The sequence below is a fragment of the Oncorhynchus mykiss genome, chromosome 15 (genome assembly GCF_013265735.2).
Source record: "Oncorhynchus mykiss isolate Arlee chromosome 15, USDA_OmykA_1.1, whole genome shotgun sequence".
Taxonomy (NCBI): domain Eukaryota; kingdom Metazoa; phylum Chordata; class Actinopteri; order Salmoniformes; family Salmonidae; genus Oncorhynchus; species Oncorhynchus mykiss.
In genome coordinates, this window is record NC_048579.1 from 48,217,366 (window position 1) to 48,239,381 (window position 22,016).

Sequence of the window (22,016 nt, forward strand, 5' to 3'; positions counted from 1 at the left end):
CCGATGTCCGCAACTTCCAGGTGGGAACAGGTCGGGTCTGCCTCTGTCTTACGTGTTATGTCCACAACCACCAGGTGGGAAGATGCCATGTCTGCCTGTGTGTTAGAGGTGATGTCCACTACCTCCAGGTGGGATGAAGACGTGTCTGCCTCTGTGTTAGTGGTGATGTCAACAATCTCCAAGATGGAAGAAGCCGAGTCTGCATCTGTGTTAGCTGTGATGTCCACAACCTCCAGGTGAGAAGAAGCCTGGTCTGCCTCTGTGTTAGCTGTGATATTCACAACTTCCATGTGGGAAGAAGCCGGGTCTGCCTCTGTGTTAGGGGTGACAACAACAATCCTGATGAGATCTACAACTACAAGTCACCGGGACACATAAGGTACACTTTTGCAAAGCTAATCGGTTAAAAATAAGAGTATGAATGCCAATAAACGTATGTCTTGGATTGTATCCATAATAGTGTAGTAAACAATATCGCTCAGCGTGGGAACTCTTGGTGTGGGGGAAGTCTCTGTTATGTCTCCATGTCGCGTAAAGACCATCACTTCGTTGTCTTGTTGGTAATATAAAAATGCATGACAGTCCGCATTGTAATAGTCTAACAGTTGCTTTTCATTTTGTTTCTCACATTAAACAGACTATTACGGATACAGGTATCCTGTGTGTATCCTCTGCGTGTGTATTTTCTTTCCTTCGACCCTATTCAATGTCATCTACAAAATAGCTTCCAATACTCTACTCAGCAAACTGGATGCAGTTTATCACAGTGCCATCCGTTTTGTTACTAAAGCACCTTATACCACCCACCACTGCGACCTGTATGCTCTAGTCGCCAGACCCACTGGCTCCAGGTCATCTACAAGTCCATGCTAGGTAAAGCTCCACCTTATCTCAGTTCACTGGTCACGATGGCAACACCCACCCGTAACACGCGCTCCAGCAGGTGTATCTCACTGATCATCCCTAAAGCCAACACCTCATTTGGCCGCCTTTCGTTCCAGTTCTCTGCTGCCTGTGACTTGAACGAATTGCAAAAATCGCTGAAGTTGGAGACTTTTATCTCCCTCACCAACTTCAAACATCTGCTATCTGAGCAGTTAACCGATCGCTGCAGCTGTACATAGTCTATCGGTAAATAGCCCACCCAATTTTACCTACCTCATCCCCATACTGTTTATATTTATTTACTTTTCTGCTCTTTTGCACACCAGTATCTCTACCTGTACATGACCATCTGATCATTTATCACTCCAGTCTTAATCTGCAAAATTGTAATTATTCGCCTACCTCATGCCTTTTGCACACAATGTATATAGACTCTTTTTATTTCTACTGTGTTATTGACTTGATAATTGTTTACTCCATGTGTAACTCTGTGTTGTCTATTCACACTGCTATACTTTATCTTGGCCAGGTCGCAGTTGTAAATGAGAACTTGTTCTCAACTAGCCTACCTGGTTAAATAAAGGTGAAATAAAAAAAATAAAAATAAAAATTCACAGGTGCCGCCAATCAGTCATCAATCTGAAGACACACCTCCTGTTTCCATTACCCAATCACATCCCCTTTCCCTTGGTTTAAAACCCCATTCTGTTGTTTTCCCCCAGGTCTCTCTCTCTTTGTATGCAGAGAGCTGCCGTTTGTTTTTGCAACTACATGTCACTGTGTCCGTTATCCTATGAGTATTGTTCTGTAATGGCGTTTGACTGTTAGTTTGATGGTGGGAAAAGGGGGTACCAAGACAAGTCGCCCATTGGCCTACATTACACGTAGGAATACTTTGTCTAAATACCCTAGTTATAACTGGGTGGACCATCCGCTGTATTTCATTGGTTAGGTAGTTGTATTGAAGCAGGCTAGTCTAGGTGTTTTTGGATATTTGTTTCTTTCCTTGGGTCCAGCTCAGCCCCTTTTCCCACCCCCCTTTACCGTGTGTTTACAAATAAACCAATAGTGTTTGGCGGTTGATTTAATTTGTCTGTGGTTATTAGTTCTCACTGTTATAATGTGCATGAGATATGTTACGGGTCTCGTTTCCACCCCCCTAGACTGCAGGGCCGAAGGGATTTGTAACAGACATTTGAGAACGTAATTGCCTACAGTTGTACCTATGCTGCACACACACTAAAGCTGTACGGTGTAGTTTGATAAATCAGTTTAAATTGTTTGCAGATGTATTCCCTATTATTTACACATCAAAAGATGTAACATTTGAATTGAATGTGGCAGAACAGTTTAGCACAGAATTCCTGTGGGAGTCTTCTCCATCAGTCCTTTTGCAGCCTCGGCCTCGTTTCTCATCACATGGGATTTTCCCAGTGCCAACTTCACATGAGATGGCTGCCTGACCACGGAGACTGGGGTGAGAGGGTGTTGAAGCGTACTTCATGACCTGTAACCGAAAAACAATGGCCTTTTTGGAAAGCTTGAGGTGAGGGAGCAAGTGTGGTAGAACAATAATTGTTAGCATTGTATCTTGCTAGCTGGATCGAATTCTCTGCTTTAGCTAGCCAGAGAAATGTTGAGCAACATTATCCAACTTAGCTGATCAACTAATTGTGTTATGGTGTGAAAATTAGCTGGATAATGAAGTCAGCCGGCTGGCTAGCTAGCATGAACGTTACATCGGATAAGCTAACGTTAGGAAACGAACCAGCTCGCTATAGTATTAACTGGTATTCGACTTCTTGCCGTTCCTCAAGTTATATTGTTAACGTAGTTGCTTACTGGACCCTGGCAATCTGTGTGAAATGTTAACTAGCTAACGAACGAACTACTGTGAGGGTTGAAAAGGGAGGGGGACACCCCCACAGGACAGCCCCCACACTCATTGCTAGAGATCGAACTTCAGACTCTCCCCAAAACAACTGAACCCCCCAACAAACCGAAAGAGATTCAAGGTACACACCCCTAAAGAGGTAGCCAGAACAGGATAACTCCCTTCAAGCTCACAAAGACACAGTGGAGGAGGAATTATCCAACACAGTGGAGGAGGAATTATCCAACACCCAGGGAGAGAGAACGAGTGACCTCAGTCGAACACAGACAGTAGGGAGAGGAGGAGGTTACCCCAGATGCCATTCCTCCTGCTCATGTGAGCAAGGAAAGAGATGACAAGCCTTCTGATCAGGCCAACAGGCAGGCCAAGGGAGAGGTCATAGTGATTCACACCCACAGAGAGAAAGACAACCCACACAACCTCTTGGCTGAGATGAACCACACAGAGTTAGAGGCAGAAGGCTTTCAGGGCTAGCCAGTCAAACAGCCTGCTCTGATCCTCAAGTCAGTTGTATTTAAATTCATGTTCATTAAAGATTTTTATTCAAGATTTGAAAAGTCCCATTTACTTAATGATATATTTTCACTGTCTGCAACCCTCAAGAACCAGGGTGAGTCTGGGTCACCCTTTTCCTGGGCAAACACAACTTGCATATCGTCATAGACTAGGCCAAAATGTTCATCTTTTAACCTTGCTTGAATAAAACAATGCATTTTTTGTAGTGCACAAGAGTTGCGCTTTTTCTATGATGATTAAAGGTTTTGGTTGCACCTCAACTCAACGTTGGTTGAGCTCCCTCCGTTTTTTGTTGTTGTCAAACACTACTTTTTTTGTTTTGTTTACATGTAGTAAGTAAATGATTAAAAGCATTAAAATTGGGATGTTTCCCACTTATTTACACAACCTACTCCACACTTTCAAAGTGAAAGTTCATAGAAATGTTCTGAAATTAAGTAGTAAACAGGAAAAGCAGAATTGAATCCAATTATTATAATGCAAATAATTTAATGGTCTATGGTTCAATCCCATTTCTGAAGGTCTGATGAATAACTAATATTGTTCCTCCTCTTCCTTGTGGCAGGCGCAGCAGCACACTGCCCTCCAAAGCCTGAAAAAAAATCGGCGGACTTTCCCTTTGCATGCAGCTCTGCATGGAACATCCAGTGTCACATCCTTGGTGACGTGTGGGGTGACATCTGGGATGACCACAGCAACATCCTCTGGAAAGGGAGAAAAGAGGGACAAAATGTAAACAAATGCAAACCGTAGGTTCTAAACACTGGCCAGTTGAAAGGTTCTACTAAGATGTCATGACAAACGGCACCTGTCAGTGTTACTCACCTGCTTGGATGTCAGTTGGCAGAGTGGCGAAGACGGCCATCTTGAGAGTCCTTTCTTCAGGTGTGACATCCACAACCTCCAAGAGGGAAGAGATGGGCTCTGCCTCTCTATTAGGGGTGATGTCCACAACATTTAGGTGGAAAGAAGCCGGATCTGCCTCTTTGTTACGGGTGATGTTCGCAATCTCAAGGTGGGAAGAAGCCGGATCTTGCTGTGTCTTAGGGGTGATGTCCTGAACCTCCAGGTGTGAATTAGGGGGGATTTCCACAACCTCCAATTTGGAACAAGCTCTGTCTGCCTCTGTTTTAGGGCCGATGTCCGCAACCTCCAGGTTGGAATATGCCGTGTCTGCCTGTGTGTTATGGGTGATGTCCACAACCTCCAGGTGGGAAGAAGCCGGGTCTGCCTCTATGCTAGAGGTGATGTCCACAACCTCAAGGTGGGAAGACGCCGAGTCTGCATCTGTGTTAATGGTGATGTCCACAACCTCCAGGTGGGAAGAAGCCGGGTCTGCCTCTGTGTTAGCGGTGATGTCCACAACCTCCATGTGGGAAGAAGCCGGGTCTGCCTCTGTTAGGAGTGGCAACAACAATCCTGATGAGCTCTACTACTACAAGTCACCGAGATGTCATCACAACAGGTATCTGTCAGAGTGCTCTCTATCATTGCTACTCACCTGCTAGGATGTCTGGAGGTGTGGTGGAGATGGCCGCGGCGACGACAGGGAGGACTGGTAAGGTGGCTGCAGGGGGCTGGAAGCAGCTCTGTACCTCGTCAGCCACAAAGGCACAGACAGATCTCACATAAAATGGGCTCTGGAGGTCATCCGTGGAGAAGGACTGACTGATTCTCCCGAGGATTGACCAGACAGATTCAAAAGCCGCAGCGCGGGAGAAAGGGATTTGAGGAGAAGGGGCCTTTAACATGCTGGAGAGCTTCTCCACTACGGCCGCCACCATGCCCACGGCCATCCCGCTTATTAGGATTGGGTGCCCTGAATGGCCTTCCTTTGGCTGAAGCCACAGGGCCAGGAGGAGCCTGGGCACCACCTCCACAACCACCTGGGATGGGCTGAGCAGGTTGCTACGGGGCTCATTGGACAGCTCGCCCATAATGCTCCTTACTGCTCTTTCCACAATGCTGTGGACCTTAGGGTCGCTGAAATCAACAAAAAGGAGAAGACAAAGCTAAACGATGCGCAATGTGCTCACAGAGAACACTGTCTTAGTCTGTTTCTGCATAGTTACAGATGTGTAGATAAATGGATCAAGTCATATGCAGGGCAGTACATGGAACTCACATGTCAGCTGGCGAGGTGGAGTGCAAGGAGCGGCGGAGCTTGCAGACAGCCTCGTGCTCTATGTCTATCATTTTTAGGCAAGTGTTGACTTCCCAGGTCTGCCGTAGGAAACAGGAAGTCCGATTAGTGAAATTTCACAACATATCTATTCTGCTGTACTAACTAGTTGTTGAAATACTAGTAAAGAGCTCACTGACTTGTAATATGTGTCTAACTCTCATTGTCTTACCAGCCGAGCGAGGTCATTCCCCTCCTCCAGGGTTTCCTTCCACACCCTTCAAATAAAACACAGAGCAATTCAACTTTCCTGGCTTCCGATTTTTCTGTTGTTTATTTTACCCACACCTCTTGGAGTGCTGCTGGTGGCAGGGAATGGCAGTGAAGGTGAGTGATGACGTGGTACTCACCTCTCCCTAAGGGATTTTTTGCCCTGAGACACCAGCCAGCCGCTCATGTGCTCCGTGGTGACATGGTGTGGCACCTGGCCTTGACTCTGGAGCAGCAGATAGTGGACCATGAGCTTCTTCTGCAAGATGAGGTAAGGTGTGAGACCATATCATGTGCATTCTGAAGGGCCTCTCACAACATTTCACAACTGTTCATGCATCACAATTTGCGAGTGTTATTAAGAACTCTTATGACCATCTTCTCTAAACTGTCTTGAAATACAACTCTCTTTCTGTTGTTTATGTTTTTTGGGGGATGAATCTTACCTGTTTATTGTAATATGTTTCCTCCCAGCAGGCCTGCAGAGTCTGGAAATAAAGGCTGCTTCTGCAGAATTGCTTTGAAGAGAATGACAATAATGATGCTTTGTTATGCACATTGTGCACAGGCTTTTACAGTATGCTAAAATGAATATCTCCAAAGATTACCTTTGTGGGACCATAAGTGAACTCCGGAATGCACCAAATCATATCCATGGTAAAATGGGGTAGAAACGCAGCGCTATAGATATACGGGATGCTCTAGAGATAACAGGGATACGTTAAAGTCGCGAATGATCAATTACTGTGGAGTCGTCCAATATGCTGCACTTAGAGTTGAGTTGTAGGCAATGTTTGGCACGAAATAGAATGTTTACATTCTATTGCTATGGAGAAATGGAATGTGTAGAACCTTTTATAAATGGGTATGCTTCTATGTCTTTATGTCTTGAAAGATTAAGCTCTTTATTTAGTCATAATGTGTATATATGAGGATTGGAACCTGTGTCGATTCATGACGGGAGTATCCAGCTGCATGTTGCTTAGACCTACTTATCCAACCTTGGTTTACAAGTGAAATTAATTGTTTATATATGCCTATACAAATCTATTAACCATATATATTTAAAGCAATGATTGTCAATTGAAAATGTGGTTGTTGTCTTATCCTGTTGTGTCAGTCCTCAAGCACGTTATTCCAATATTTCCGAGCTCTGAATTGAGATAAGGTACACTTGCAACGCTAATTGGTTAAAAATAAGAGTAGGAATGACACTAAACGTATGACTTGGATTATATGCATAATAGTGTAGTAAATAATATCGCTCAGCGGGGGAACTTTTGGTGTGGGGGAAGTCTCCGTTATGTCTCCATGGCGCGTAAAGACCATCACTTCGTTGTCTTGTTGGTAATATACAAATGCATGACAGTCCGCATTGTAATAGTCTAACAGTTGTTTTTCATTTTGTTTCTCACATTAAACAGACATTTGAGAACGGAATTGCTTACAGTTGTACGTATGCTGCACACACACTAAAGCTGTACAGTGTAGTTTGATTAATCAGTTTAAATTGTTTGCAGATGTATTCCCTATTATTTACACATCAAAAGATGTAACATTTGAATTGAATGTGGCAGAACAGTTTAGCATAGAATTCCTGTGGGAGTCTTTTCCTTCAATCTTTTTGCCTCCTAGGCCTCGTTTCTCATTAGATGGGATTTCCCCAGTGCCAACTTCACATGAGATGGCCGCTGTCTACTGTCATGTGGTGCTGAATGACAGATTTCGCTTTACCGATTTCGCTGTTGTCCATGGTGCTGAAATATCCAAGAATTTCAGCACCAAGTATCTTGCTAGTTGGATCGAATTCTCCGCGTTAGCTAGCCAGAGAAATGTTGAACAACATTATCCAACTTAGCTGATCAAATACAGTAACGTTGTGGTTCATTTTCAGAATGAGAGAATTGGGTGAAAATGAGGCGTCAAGACTTACATTCACATTAACCAGGTTTTATTTTACACACAGAGACACACTGATAACACACTGATAATGTAGATCATAGTCTTTGTTGTTTAATTAGTTAAAACCTGCCTTCCCCCTATTGTGGATACTTTAGAATGTTTCACCTTTTTGGGCCCTCACCAGTTTGCATCCCTGAATTACTCAAAAAAAGATCTGAATTGGGCTGTCTAAACACAGCCATAGAAACCTGGACATGCTCCAACTGAAATGTTCCCTCCTGTCAGCATTGATGTTGAATTACATTAAATACAACTTTTTGGTTCTCTCCCATTCCCTGTAGGTTTGTTGAACATGAGTGGAAATGAAACTCCAGCACACTGGTAACACTAGATGTGATTATAACTTCTCCTGGTGTATTGAACCTGCCTGTGGGTGCGGTGGAGATATTCCTGGGAGGTCTACTGAAGAGGTTGAGTTAGAGTTAGACCAAAACACACATGGGATTGTGCCTACCATTGTCACTGTGCCTCTTGTGGGAATATACAGTATGGTTGTTACTGAGCCAGGATTCCTGGCTGTTTTGTCACTGTGCCTATGTCAATGATAGTTCAGCAACAATCATTTAAACATTATTGCCAGCCATTTTCTCTGTCCTCCAGGATCCCTGGAATTTAACGAGACTGCCCCTGCTTGGCTTGGGAGTGGGACCCTGTGTGCTCAGACAACGGCATCACCTACACCACCCCCTGCCTCGCAGTCTGCTGCAGCTTTACAGGATACGGAACGAACACCGTATTATTAATAATGTCCTGAGTGTACAAAACATTCACAGGGATGCTGGCCCATGTTGACTCCAATGCTTCCCACAGTTGTGTCAAGTTGGCTGTGTCTTTTGAGTGGTGCACATTCTTAATACAGACTGGAAACTGTTGAGCATAAAAAATCAGCAGCTTTGCAGTCAGTTCTTGACACAAATTGGTGCCCCTGGCACCTACTACCATGCCCTGTTGAAAGGCACGTAAATATTTTATCTTTCTTATTCACCCTCTGAATGGCACGCATACACAATCCATGTCTCAATTGTCTCAAGCCTTACAATATTTATTTTTTAAACTATCTCTATCTACACTGATTTAACTAGTGATGTCTATAAGGGATTATAGCTTTCATCTGGATTCACCTGGTCGTCATGGAAAGAGCAGGTGTTCTTAATGTTTTATACACTCAGTGTTACTCATTCGCACTGACATAAGTTACTTTCAACCATTAACGTGGGCCTTGTTGGGGCCTTATCTGATTGGCAAAGTATTATTTTTGATGTATGGACATTTTTGTACACAATTCCTATGTAGAGAAGGGTCTCTCTGGTAGTTCAATATGACAATATGATACTCTTGTAAAATAGATGTTTAATCTCAATGTGACTCCCTGTTTAAATAAAGGTTCAATACAAAAACATCAACACAAACACAGGATATGGGGTACGCATGGTATCACATCATTACATACTAGGCCCTTCTGCACCTGCATTCCAGCACCTTTCCAGCATCTGGTATTGACTCAACATGTTTGAGGTGGGGGATCAAGAAATGTTGTGGAAGAGGTGGCCGTTGAATGTATGATTCTGATATGTACAGGTAAGTTCATTGTGTGTGTGGGGGGGGGAGCGCGCCAATGAGTCCATGCATAGTCTATAGTGGGTTTGAATATGAATGAGCAGCAGTGTTGTGATGTGTCCTATCCTGTCGTTGCAGAGTGATCTTCCTTGCCCTCATCACATGTATCGGTGGCTCCTCCTACTTTTTCATCATCGCAGTCATTACAGTTTAGGAGTGATTGGGACACCCCCACAGGACAGCCCCCACACTCATTGCTAGAGATCGAATTTCAGACTCTCCCCAAAACAACTGAACCCCCCCAACAAACCGAAAAAGATTTAAGGTACACACCCCTAAAGAGGTAGCCAGAACAGGATAACTCCCTTCAAGCTCACAAAGACACAGTGGAGGAGGAACTATCCGACACCCAGGGAGAGAGAACGAGTGACCTCAGTCGAACACAGACAGTAGGGAGAGGTGGGAGAGGAGGAGGTTACCCCAGATGCCATTCTTCCTGCTCATGTGAGCAAGGAAAGAGATGACAAGCCTTCTGATCAGGCCAACTGGCAGGCTGAGGGAGAGGTCATAGTGATTCACACCCACAGAGAGAAAGACAACCCACACAACCTCTTGGCTGAGATGAACCACACAGAGGTAGAGGCAGAAGGCTTTCAGGGATAGCCAGTCAGCCAGCCTGCTCTGATCCTCAAGTCAGTTGTATTTAAATTCATGTTCATTAAAGATTTTTATTCAAGATTTGAAAAGTCCCATTTACTTAATGATATCTTTTCACTGTCTGCAAACCTCAAGAACCAGGGTGAGTCTGGGTCACCCTTTTCCTGGGAAAACTCAACATGCATATTGTCATAGATTAGGTCAAAATGTTCATCTTTTAACCTTGTTGAATAAAAAATGCATTTTTTATAGTGCGCAAGAGTTGCGCTTTTTCCTTTTCTATGATGATTAAAGGTTTTGGTTGCACCTCAACTCAACGTTGGTTGAGCTCCCTCTGTTTTTTTTGTTGTCAAATACTACTTTTTTTGTTTTGTTTACATGTAGTAAGTAAATTATTAGAAGCATTAAAATTGGGATGTTTCCAAATTATTTACACAACCTACTCCACACTTGCAAAGTGAAAGTTCATAGAAATGTTCTGAAATTAAGTAGTAAACAGGAAAAGCAGAATTGAATCCAAATAATTTAATGGTCTATGGTTCAATCCCATTTCTGAAGGTCTGATGAATAACTAGTATTGTTCCTCCTCTTCCTCGTGGCAGGCGCAGCAGCACACTGCCCTCCAAAGCCTGAAAAAAAATTGGCGGACTTTCCCTTTGCATGCAGCTCTGCATGGAACATCCAGTGTCACATCCTTGGTGACGTGTGGGGTGACATCTGGGATGACCACAGCAACATCCTCTGGAAAGGGAGAAAAGAGGGACAGAATGTAAACAAATGCAAACCGTAGGTTCTAAACACTGGCCAGTTGAAAGGTTCTACTAAGATGTCATGACAAACGTCACCTGTCAGTGTTACTCACCTGCTTGGATGTCAGTTGGCAGAGTGGCTAAGACGGCCATCTTGAGAGTCCTTTCTTCAGGTGTGACATCCACAACCTCCAAGAGGGAAGAGATGGGCTCTGCCTCCCTATTAGGGGTGATGTCCACAACATTTAGGTGGAAAGAAGCCGGATCTGCCTCTCTGTTAAGGGTGATTTCCACAACATTCAGGTGGAAAGAAGCCGGATCTGCCTCTTTGTTACGGGTGATGTTCACAACCTCAAGGTGGGAAGAAGCTGGATCTTGCTGTGTCTTAGGGGTGATGTCCACAACCTCCAGGTGTGAATTAGCCGGGTCTGCCTCTGTCTTAGGAGTGATTTCCACAACCTCCAAGTGGGAACAGGCCGGGTCTGCCTCTGTCTTACGTGTTATGTCCACATCCTCCAGGTTGGAAGATGCCGTGTCTGCCTGTGTGTTATGGGTGATGTCCACAACCTCAAGATGGGAAGAAGCAGAGTCTACCTCTATGTTAGCGGTGATGTCCACAACCTCCAGGTGGGAAGACGCCTGGTCTGCCTCTATGCTAGCGGTGATGTCCACAACCTCCAAGTGGGAAGACGCCTGGTCTGCCTCTATGTTAGCGGTGATGTCCACAACCTCTAGGTGGGAAGACGCCTGGTCTGCCTCTATGTTAGCGGTGATGTCCACAACCTCCAGGTGGGAAGACGCCTGGTCTGCCTCTGTGTTAGCGTTGATAATCACAACCTCCATGTAGGAAGAAGCCGGGTCTGCCTCTGTGTTAGCGGTGATGTCCGCAACCTCCAGGTGGGAAGAATCCTGGTCTGCCTCTGTGTTAGTGTTGATATTCTCAACCTCCATGTAGGAAGAAGCCGGGTCTGTCTCTGTGTTAGGAGTGACAACAGCAATCCTGATGAGCTCTACTACTACAAGTCACCGAGATGTCATCACAACAGGCATCTGTCAAAGGGCTCTCTATCATTGCTACTCACCTGCTAGGATGTCTGGAGGTGCGGTGGAGACGGCCGCAGCGACGACAGGGAGGACTGGTAAGGTGGCTGCAGGGGGCTGGAAGCAGCTCTGTACCTCGTCAGCCACGAAGGCACAGACAGATCTCACATAAAATGGGCTCTGGAGGTCATCCGTGGAGAAGGACTGACTGATTCTCCCGAGGATTGACCACACAGATTCAAAAGCCGCAGCGCGAGAGAAAGGGATTTGAGGGGAAGGGGCCTTTAACATGCTGGAGAGCTTTTCCACTACGGCCGCCACCATGCCCACGGCCATCCCGCTTATTAGGATTGGGTGCCCTGAATTGCCTTCCTTTGGCTGAAGCCACAGGGCCAGGAGGAGCCTGGGCACCACCTCCACAACCACCTGGGATGGGCTGAGCAGGTTGCTACGGGGCTCATTGGACAGCTCGCCCATAATGCTCCTTACAGCTCTTTCCACAATGCTGTGGGCCTTAGGGTCGCTGAAATCAACAAAAAGGAGAAGACAAAGCTAAACGATGCGCAATGTGCTCACAGAGAACACTGTCTTAGTCTGTTCCTGCATAGTTACAGATGTGTAGATAAATGGATCAAGTCATATGCAGGGCAGTACATGGAACTCACATGTCAGCTGGCGAGGTAGAGTGCAAGGAGCGGCGGAGCTTGCAGACAGCCTCGTGCTCTATGTCTATCATTTTTAGGCAAGTGTTGACTTCCCAGGTCTGCCGTAGGAAACAGGAAGTCCGATTAGTGAAATTTCACAACATATCTATTCTGCTGTACTAACTAGTTGTTGAAAGGCTAGTAAAGAGCTCACTGACTTGTAATATGTGTCTAACTCTCATATGTGTCTAACTCTCATCTAACTCCCATTGCCGAGCGAGGTCATTCCCCTCCTCCAGGGTTTCCTTCCACACCCTTAAAATAAAACACAGAGCAATTCAACTTTCCTGGCTTCCGATTTTTCTGTTGTTTATTTTACCCACACCTCTTGGAGTGCTGCTGGTGGCAGGGAATGGCAGTGAAGGTGAGTGATGACGTGGTACTCACCTCTCCCTAAGGGATTTTTTGCCCTGAGACACCAGCCAGCCGCTCATGTGCGCCGTGGTGACATGGTGCGGCACCTGGCCTTGACTCTGGAGCAGCAGATAGTGGACCATGATCTTCTTCTGCAAGATGAGGTAAGGTGTGAGACAGTGCCACGAAATACCATATCATGTGCATTCTGAAGGGCCTCTCACAACATTTCACAACTGTTCATGCATCACAATTTGCAAGTGTTATTAAGAACTCTTATGACCATCTTCTCTAAACTGTCTTGAAATACAACTCTCTTTCTGTTGTTTATGTTTTTTGGGATGAATCTTACCTGTTTATTGTAATATGTTTCCTCCCAGCAGGCCTGCAGAGTCTGGAAATAAAGGCTGCTTCTGCAGAATTGCTTTGAAGAGAATGACAATAATGATGCTTTGTTATGCACATTGTGCACAGGTATTTACAGTATGCTAAAATGAATATCTCCAAAGATTACCTTTGTGGGACCATAAGTGAACTCCGGAATGCACCAAACCCTATCCATGGTAAAATGGGGTAGAAACGCAGCGCTATAGATATACGAGATGCTGTAGAGATAACAGGGATAAGTTAAAGTCGCGAATTATCAATTACTGTGGAGTCGTTCAATATGCTGCACTTAGAATTGAGTTATTGGCCATGTTTGGCACGAAATAGAATGTTTACATTCTATTGCTATGGAGAAATGGAATGTGTAGAACCTTTATAAATGGGTATGCTTCTATGTCTTTATGTCGTGAAGATTAAGCTCTTTATTTAGTCATAATGTGTATATATGAGGATTGGAACCTGTTTCGATTCATGACGGGGGTATCCACTTACATGTTGCTTAGACCTATTAATCCAACCTTGGTTTACAAGTGAAATGAATTGTTTACCAATGCCTATACAAATCTAGTAACCGTAACTATTTAAAGAAATGATTGTCAATTGAAAGTGTGGTTGTTGTGTTATCCTGTTGTGTCAGTCCTCTTAAGCACGTTATTCCTATATTTCCTAGCTCTGAATTGAGATAAGGTACACTTGCAACGCTAATTGGTTAAAAATAAGAGTATCAATGACATTAAACGTATGACTTGGATTATATGCATAATAGTTTAGTAAAAATATATCGCTCAGCGTGGGAAATTTTGCTGGCTGGGAAGTATACTATAACTGTCTCCATGGCGCGTAAAGACCATCACTTCGTTGTCTTGTTGGTAATATAAAAATGCATGACAGTCCGCATTGTAATAGTCCAACAGTTATTGAATCAGTTTAAATTATTTGCAAATGTATTCCCTATTATTTACAAATCGAAAGATGTAACATTTGAAATGAATGTGGCACAACAGTTTAGCATAGAATTCCTGTGGGAGTCTTTTCCTTCAGTCTTTTTGCCTCCTAGGCCTCGTTTCTCATTACATGGGATTTCCCCAGTGCCAACTTCACATAAGACATTACTTGTTGGTTATTACTGCATTGTCGGAACTAGAAGCACAAGCATTTCGCTACACTCGCATTAACATCTGCTAACCATGTGTATGTGACAAATAAAATTTGATTTGATTGATTTGAGATTGCCGCTGTCTACTGTCATGTGGTGCTGAATGACAGATCTCGCTTAGCCGATTTCGCTGTTGTCCATGGTGCTGAAATAACCAAGTATTTCAGCACCAAGTATCTTGCTAGTTGGATAGAATTCTCCGCGTTAGCTAGCCAGAGAAATGTTGAGCAACACTATCCAATTTAGCTGATCAAATAATTGAGTTTATGGTGTGAGAATTAGCTGGGTAATGAAGTCAGACAACTAGCTAACAGGAACCTTACAACATCGGATAAGCTAACGTTAGTAAACGAACCAACTCGCTATAGTATTAACTGGTATACGACTTCTTGCCGTTCCTCAAGAAATGTTAACGTAGTTGCTTACTGGACCCTGGCAATCTGTGTGAAATGTTAACGAACTATCTATCTATGAACTAATGTTTTCCCTCTACAGTAACGTTGTGGTTAATTTTCAGAATGAGAGAATTGGGTGAAAATGAGGCGTCAAGACTTGAGTGTCAAGTCTTGGCAACAAATAACATTGGATTGCTTTCTTCACATTTTTTAGCAGTGAGATCGGTTCACATTAACCACGTTTTATTTTACACACAGAGACTGATAATGTACATCATAGTCTTTGTTGTTTAATTAGTTAAAACATGCCTTCTCCCTATTGTGGATACTTTAGAATGTTTCACCTTTTTGGGCCCTCACCAGTTTGCATCCTTGAATTACTCAAAAAAAAGATCTGAATTGGGCTGTCTAAACACAGCCATAGAAACCTGGACATGCTCCAACTGAAATGTTCCCTCCTGTCAGCATTGATGTTGAATTACATTAAATACAACTTTTTGGTTCTCTCCCATTCCCTGTAGGTTTGTTGAACATGAGTGGAAATGAAACTCCAGCACACTGGTAACACTAGATGTGATTATAACTTCTCCTGGTGTATTGAACCTGCCTGTGGGTGCGGTGGGGATATTCCTGGGAGGTCTACTGATGAAGTATGAGGTTGGCGTTGTTTCTGGAGCCCAGCTGTCTTTCGTCTCCTCCTTCATGGCCTACCTCCTCCTACATCTGTAGTGTGACAATGTTACTACAACGGGTAAATATGACATCTGATTGGTTGGTGGGTCGATAAAAACAAAAGTTTTGATCAGTGGAATATGAATGAGCAGCAGTGTTGTGATGTGTACTATCATGTCCTTGTGTGACAGGTTAAAGGAAATATCCACAGCCTGTTATACATTAAAAGGTATTAATAAGTTAATAGAATGTGAGGATCTTAAAACATCTAAGTTTAAAAAGATGCATTCAGTATTAGTTGATAGAGATTGATAACATTCATATAATTGTGTTAAAGTTAAAAATCCGTCAAGCATACAAAGGGTACGAATTGTGAGTAATGTGTAAACGTTATATTGATTACTTTATTTTGTGACGCCTAAAAGTGTTAATATGTGATCTACGAAATGCTCTTAATCTATGAGCCTGAGATCGATTGCTCTGGTCTCCACCCATATTCCTGGGGAAATCGCGGTCTTTTCTCATTGAACTAAAAATTGAATTGAGAAAACAACACCTTATCACTCTCGTGATTATTTCTCCCCTGTTTTCAGGTACTTTATTGATGATAAAATTGTTTAAAAATGCTTAAATGTTATAACTCGCTAACATGTCAAGAGTGTTTAAGGTGTGTCTTAGTAACATCTTGAGGAAGTTAGAGTTAAGTTTGCAGAGAGTAATATTAGCCCTGCTCGGTTGTAGCAGAGAATAGCATCGTACTGAGAGTAGCTGCCATTTTATTTAGATTGTGAATGAACATGTGCGTTGTTAATAAGATATTTTGCTGTGTTATTTGTATAATGGATTTTCTGTTGTTTTGGAATGTGTTACTTCTGTGAAATGATTGAACTAAAAGTTGAATTGAGAAAACAACACCGCATCACTCTCGTGATTATTTCTCCCCTGTTTTCAGGGGCGTAACATTTTCGGAGGCTCCGCTGAGATTGCTGCTCAGATGTCCAGTTTCCACATCCTGGTCGCTGAATTCCGAGCCAGCTAAATCTCCACATAACAACTCAGGCAGGCTGCAGTGAGGAAAGTGTTGCTGTTCGAGGGAAGCTGGAAGTTAGTGGTTAAGTACGTGTCAACTGAGGCCATTGATCGACCATCAGAGACAGTAAGGACCATCTAATTCAGAGTCAACTCCTGCACAGTAAAAGTTCCTCCTGTTCTGTCAACATGACAACCGCCTTGGAAGAACTACAGGAAGAGGTAGTAGGAGAATTGCACACCCTGACTAAAGACAAATTACTAGAGATATGTGATTTCCTTGAAATATCAGGCGAACAGAGAAGAGATGTTCAAAACAAATCCCGCATATCATTGATGACTCACATTATGATGTTCCTTGAAAGAGAGGAAGTTGCAGAGTTGGAAGATGGCGGCATGTCGGAATTGTTGCTACTTAAAGACAAAATGACAGAGATGATCAGTGGCATAGATAACAAAACAGGGCAAATTGACCATGATATTGAACCAGCCAGAACACATCACAGAATAGAGGAACTGAGAACTGTAACCCCACAACAAGGGGTGGGAACTGAGCAGATTACTGCAGCCAAAGCCAGTGATTCTCTGCGTCAGCCCCAACCCCATGCCAATCTTCAGGGGAGCGTGCCGCTCTCACCAAATGCACAGCCCAGCTCATACTGGCGCAAAGAGTTTAAAATTTCTGGTCAGATAGGTGAACCGGGCCAGAAAGAAAAACTGATTTTTTCCAGCCTTGCCCATCAGATCGAAAATGGACTTAACAGAGGCTATCCTGAGGTAGAAATAGTAGACGCAATAGTCAAGGCTATTTCTCCAGGCTCACAGCTAGGCAGCTACTTGGAAGGTAAACCCCAGCTAACTCTTCCCACACTTAGATGTATCCTGCATTCCCACTTCCAAGAGAAGAGTGCAACAGAGCTTTATAAACAGCTGGCTTCAGAAGCACAGCATAGCAAGGAGACCCCTCAAAGCTTCCTGATGCGCGTTTTAGATTTGAGGCAAAAAGTACTGTTTGCATCCCAGGAGTCAGAATCAGGGCTTAAGTATGACCCTGCTCTAGTCCAGAGCATGTGTGGGAGTGGAGTGGAGATGTGGGAGTGGAGAACATTTTCAAGCTGGATGTAAAATCCGGGGAGCAAGACCATCAAGGGAGGCCTCTTTAAATGGAAACGGGTTACCGCTGAGGGACGAGTGTTAACCGTAGCTACCAAAAAGTCCCAGAAATGTGCAAATTGTGCCAGAGAAGATTCATTTGAGAACCTGAAACGATGTTCATCATGTAAAGAGACACTGTACTGTTCCAAAGTATGTCAAAACCAACATTGGACTAAACATAAGGAAAAATGCACTCACCTGAAAATTGACTCTACCAGTGAAAGTTTTTCCTGCACAGAGGAAAATGCCCACTCCTTACTATCCATAGCTCAAGGTTGCCACCCCCGTAAGGTCACTTCGCTAGTCGGCCGACAGTGCCTTATTGAGTGTCACCTGAATCGCCACCACCTCTAAGCTCTATGGGACACAGGATCTCAGGTATCGGTCATTGATGAACAATGGAAAGAGGAATCTCTCCCAAACGCAAGGCTGAGAGATGTTTCAGAAATCTTGGACTCACCTGATGATCTAAGGTTGACTGCAGCAAATGGGACTGAAATGCCGTACCTGGGATGGATTGAAACAACTTTTCGGCTCGCCTCTGAAACTGACCAAACAAAGGAACTGATCATCCCGGTGCTGGTAATGAAAGGCTGTCACCTATCTCATCCCATCATTGGTTTCAATGTTGTCGAGCACATCCTGACAATGACCAAAAAGACTAAACGATACAGTACAGTAAAAACAGCTTTCTCAAGCCTCAAAAGAAACAAGGTAAGAGCTTTTATACAGGCTGTTAGCGCAGAACAGACAGATGAATACGCAGTGAAAACCAAGAAAGAGAAGGTTGCTGTACCAAAACACAGTAGCATTCAGATTGAGTGCCGTGTAGCTTCCCAGCCTTTCAAAGATGACATGACAATGCTTTTCCAGACAGATCTGAACCCGCAGTGGCCAGATGACCTTGAGTTCTTTGACACACTAGTCAGAGTCAGGAAATGTGTTTTTCCAGTTATCCTGCTTGATGTCTCTAACCCCACTGACCACGACATTGCCCTGCTAGGACGCACAATAATCGGTACAGTACAAACCATTATGACTGTGTTACCTGCCCAAGTCTTTGAAAAAACTGTCACCCCAGCCACAGTGAATCACACCAGCGTTTCGAACCCCATGTACTGCTACTGAACAGTGGGATCCACCAGTAGGTTTAACTCACCTAACCGAAGAGCAGAGAGAGGTTGTTAGGCAAATGCTTAGAGAAGAGTGTCACTCCTTCTCCAGATCAATGACATTGGCTGCATTGAATGATTGAAAATGACTATTTCTCTAAAGGACTCTGAACCAGTAAAGCGCACATACATGTCAGTGCCCAGGCCACTGTATCAGGAGATGAAGGGTTACATTTATGACCTCATAGTCCAGGGCTGGGTTAGGAAGTCAAACTCTTCATATTCTTCACCTGTCGTGTGCATTCGTAAGAAGGACGGGACCCTCCGGTTGTGTATAGATTACAGAGATCTGAACAGAAAGACACATCCCGACCGCCAGCCCATCCTTCGGGTCCAAGACATCATGGACAGTTTATGTGGTAATTCCTGGTTCTCCCTCTTAGATCAGGGAAAAGCGTATCACCAGGGGTTCATCTCTGAAGAAAGCAGACCACTGACAGCATTTGTGACACCGTGGGGACTCTATGAGTGGATACGTATGCCATTCGGCCTCATGAACGCTCCTGCAGCTTTTCAGCGGTGTATGGAGGAGTGTTTGGAAGGGCTCCGGGATAACATCTGCATTCCTTATCTGGACGACACGCTAGTTTTCAGTAAAACATTCGACAGCCATGTGAATGATGTGCGAAAAGTTTTGCAGCGTCTCAGAGAGTATGGCATTAAACTCAAACCAAGTAAGTGTGATCTCTTTAAACCCCAGGTCCGTTATTTGGGCAGAATAGTGTCTGCAGAGGGCAGCCGAGTTGACCCAGCCGATTTTGAAGCAGTAAGAGCATTGAAAGAAATCAGACCAGAGACTGTAGGCCAGCTCAGAAAGATGCTTGGTTTACTCACTACAGACAGTACATCGAATACTTTTCTAGGAGTGCCAGCTGCCTGTATGACCTCCTGAAAGCAGATTCAGAGAAAATACCTGACCACCCACGGAAAACAAAAACAAAGAAAGTAAGCCATGTGGTGCCCTCAAACAAGCCAATCCTGTGGACTGACCAGCATCAACAGGCACTGGAACAGCTGATTGTTTGCTTCACCCACCAGTTTTAGGTTTCCCTGATTTCACTCAGCCATTTGTTGTACACACTGATGCGTCACACCAAGGCTTGGGAGCAGTTCTTTATCAAAAGCAAGATGGGAAGCTTAGGGTCATTGCTTATGGCTCTCGAACCTTGACAGCAGCGGAGAAGAACTATCACTACCACTCGAGCAAGCTAGAATTTCTAGCTCTAAAATGGGCAATCACCGATAAGTTCCATGATTATTTGTACTATGCTCCAACCTTCACTGTATACAGCGGTAATAACCCGCTCTGCTACATTCTGTCTACTGCAAAACTGAACGCAACCACTTCCAGGTGGGTTGCAGACTTGGCTGATTTCCACTTTACAATAAAGTACAGGCCAGGCAGAGAGAACGGTGATGCAGATGCTTTGTCAAGGATACCACTGGATGTAGAGTCACTGATGAGAGAATGTTCTGAGGAGCTTCCACCAGACACCATTGCCGCCACGATACAAGCAGTTGAGGTACAGAAAGAGGCTGTTGTACCTTGGTCACTTTCAGCTGCATCTATGTCAGTATCAGCTGAAGGTGAGACAACCACTGCAACAACCAGCTCGATCCCAAAAGATGGGATAAGAGAAGCACAAGAATCTGATCCGGTCATTCGTCCTGTGCTCAATTTCAAACTGTCTGGTTCCAAACCGCCAGTTAAAGAGCAAAAGAAATTCAGTCCCAAGACAAAATGCCTATTCAGAGAATGAGACAAATTGACAATAGACAGTGATGGCATTCTGTACAGAATCACTACAGCCCGCAAGCAGTTAGTTCTACCAGAGCAGTACAAAGGTAAAGTGATGGAAGAGTTGCACAATAACATGGGACACCAAGGTACTGACCGCACTGTATCACTAGTACGTGACCGCTTCTTCTGGCCGTATATGCAATCTGACATCGAGCACTATGTGACTAAAACTTGTAGCTGTGTCAAGCAGAAAAAGCCAGCCCATGAAACAAGAGCTCCTCTGACAAACATTGTGACAACACAGCCATTTGAACTGCTATGTATAGACTTCCTTCATCTCGACAGATGCAAAGGGGGATATGAGTACATCCTCGTGATTGTTGATCATTTTACACGTTTCACTCAAGCCTACGCCACCACATCAAAGTCAGGTAAAACTGCTGCAAATCTCATCTTCAATGACTTTGCCCTGAAGTTTGGGTTCCCGTCCCGCATCCACCATGACCAAGGGGGAGAATTTGAAAATCAGTTGTTCCATCAGTTAAAGAAACTCAGTGGCATGGCGGGGTCCAGGACAACACCCTATCACCCGATGGGAAACGGTCAAGTGGAACACATGAACAGAACATTGTTGCAAATGTTAAAGACACAAAAGTCAAATTGGAAGGAGTCTCTGAACAAACTGGTTCATGCCTATAACTGAAGCCGTTGCGAAGAAAACAACACCGTATCGCTCTCGTGATTATTTCTCCCCTGTTTTCAGGGGCGTAACACTTGCAGAGTGATCTTCCTTGCCCTCATCACATATCTCGGTGGCTCCTCCTACTTTTTAATAATCGCAGTCATTACACTTTAGGAGGGAGGGGGACAGCCCCCACGCTCATTGCTAAAGATCGAACTTCACTCTCCCCAAAACAAACTGAAAGAGATTTAAGGTGCACACCCCTAAAGAGGTAGCCAGAACAGGATATCTCCCTCCAAGCTCACAAAGACACAGGAGGAGGAACTATCCAACACCCAGGGAGAGCGAACGAGTGACCTCAGTCAAACACAGACAGAAAGAAGAGGCGTTAGATAGAGGAGGTTACCCCAGATACAATTCCTCCTGCTCATGTGAGCAAGGAAAGAGATGACAAGCCTTCTGATCAGGCCAACGGGCAGGCTGAGGGAGAGGTCATGGTGATTCACACCCACAGAGAAAGACAACCCACACAAACTCTTGGCTGAGATGAACCACACAGAGGTAGAGGCAGAGGGCCTTCAGGGCTAGCCAGTCAGCCTGCCTGCTCTGATCCTCAAGTCAGTTGTATTTAAATTCATGTTCATTAAAGATTTTTATTCAAGATTTGAAAAGTCCCATTTACTTAATGATATCTTTTCACTGTCTGCAACCCTCAAGAACCAGGGTGAGTCTGGGTCACCCTTTTCCTGGGCAAACACAACTTGCATATTGTCATAGATTAGGTCAAAATGTTCATCTTTTAACCTTGTTGAATGAAACAATGCATTTTTTGTAGTGCACAAGAGTTGCGCTTTTTCTATGATGATTAAAGGTTTTGGTTGCACCTCAACTCAACGTTGGTTGAGCTCCCTCCGTT

General features: G+C 44.2%; 1 protein-coding gene and 1 long non-coding RNA gene across 2 annotated transcripts; both read right to left on the bottom strand.

Annotated features, from left to right (window-relative positions):
* Window positions 1–3,770: 3,770 nt before the first annotated feature.
* LOC110490181 lies at window positions 3,771–4,274 on the bottom strand. Its single transcript, XR_005036102.1, has 2 exons — window positions 4,121–4,274; window positions 3,771–3,999 (listed from the first exon to the last, which is right to left on the bottom strand). It is a non-coding gene; the product is annotated as an uncharacterized LOC110490181 (long non-coding RNA).
* Window positions 4,275–10,268: 5,994 nt separating this feature from the next.
* Window positions 10,269–12,158, bottom strand: LOC118938921 (pheromone-regulated protein PRM7-like). The gene is made up of 3 exons (XM_036945586.1): window positions 11,695–12,158; window positions 10,726–11,586; window positions 10,269–10,604 (listed from the first exon to the last, which is right to left on the bottom strand). Exons 1-3 carry the CDS (start codon window positions 12,128–12,130, stop codon window positions 10,435–10,437), a joined length of 1,467 nt encoding a protein of 488 aa, XP_036801481.1. The 5' UTR covers window positions 12,131–12,158; the 3' UTR covers window positions 10,269–10,434.
* Between the last annotated feature and the right edge of the window lie 9,858 nt (window positions 12,159–22,016).

Excerpts from the sequence above, each read along its gene's own strand:
- LOC118938921 (XM_036945586.1), bottom strand. The coding sequence starts at position 12,130 with ATGGGCGAGCTGTCCAATGAGCCCCGTAGCAACCTGCTCAGCCCATCC. Across the intron at positions 11,587-11,694 it reads ACCTCCAGACATCCTAGCAG|AGACAGACCCGGCTTCTTCC; the intron begins GTGAGTAGCAAT and ends CTCCTAACACAG. Across the intron at positions 10,605-10,725 it reads GCCAACTGACATCCAAGCAG|AGGATGTTGCTGTGGTCATC; the intron begins GTGAGTAACACT and ends CTCCCTTTCCAG.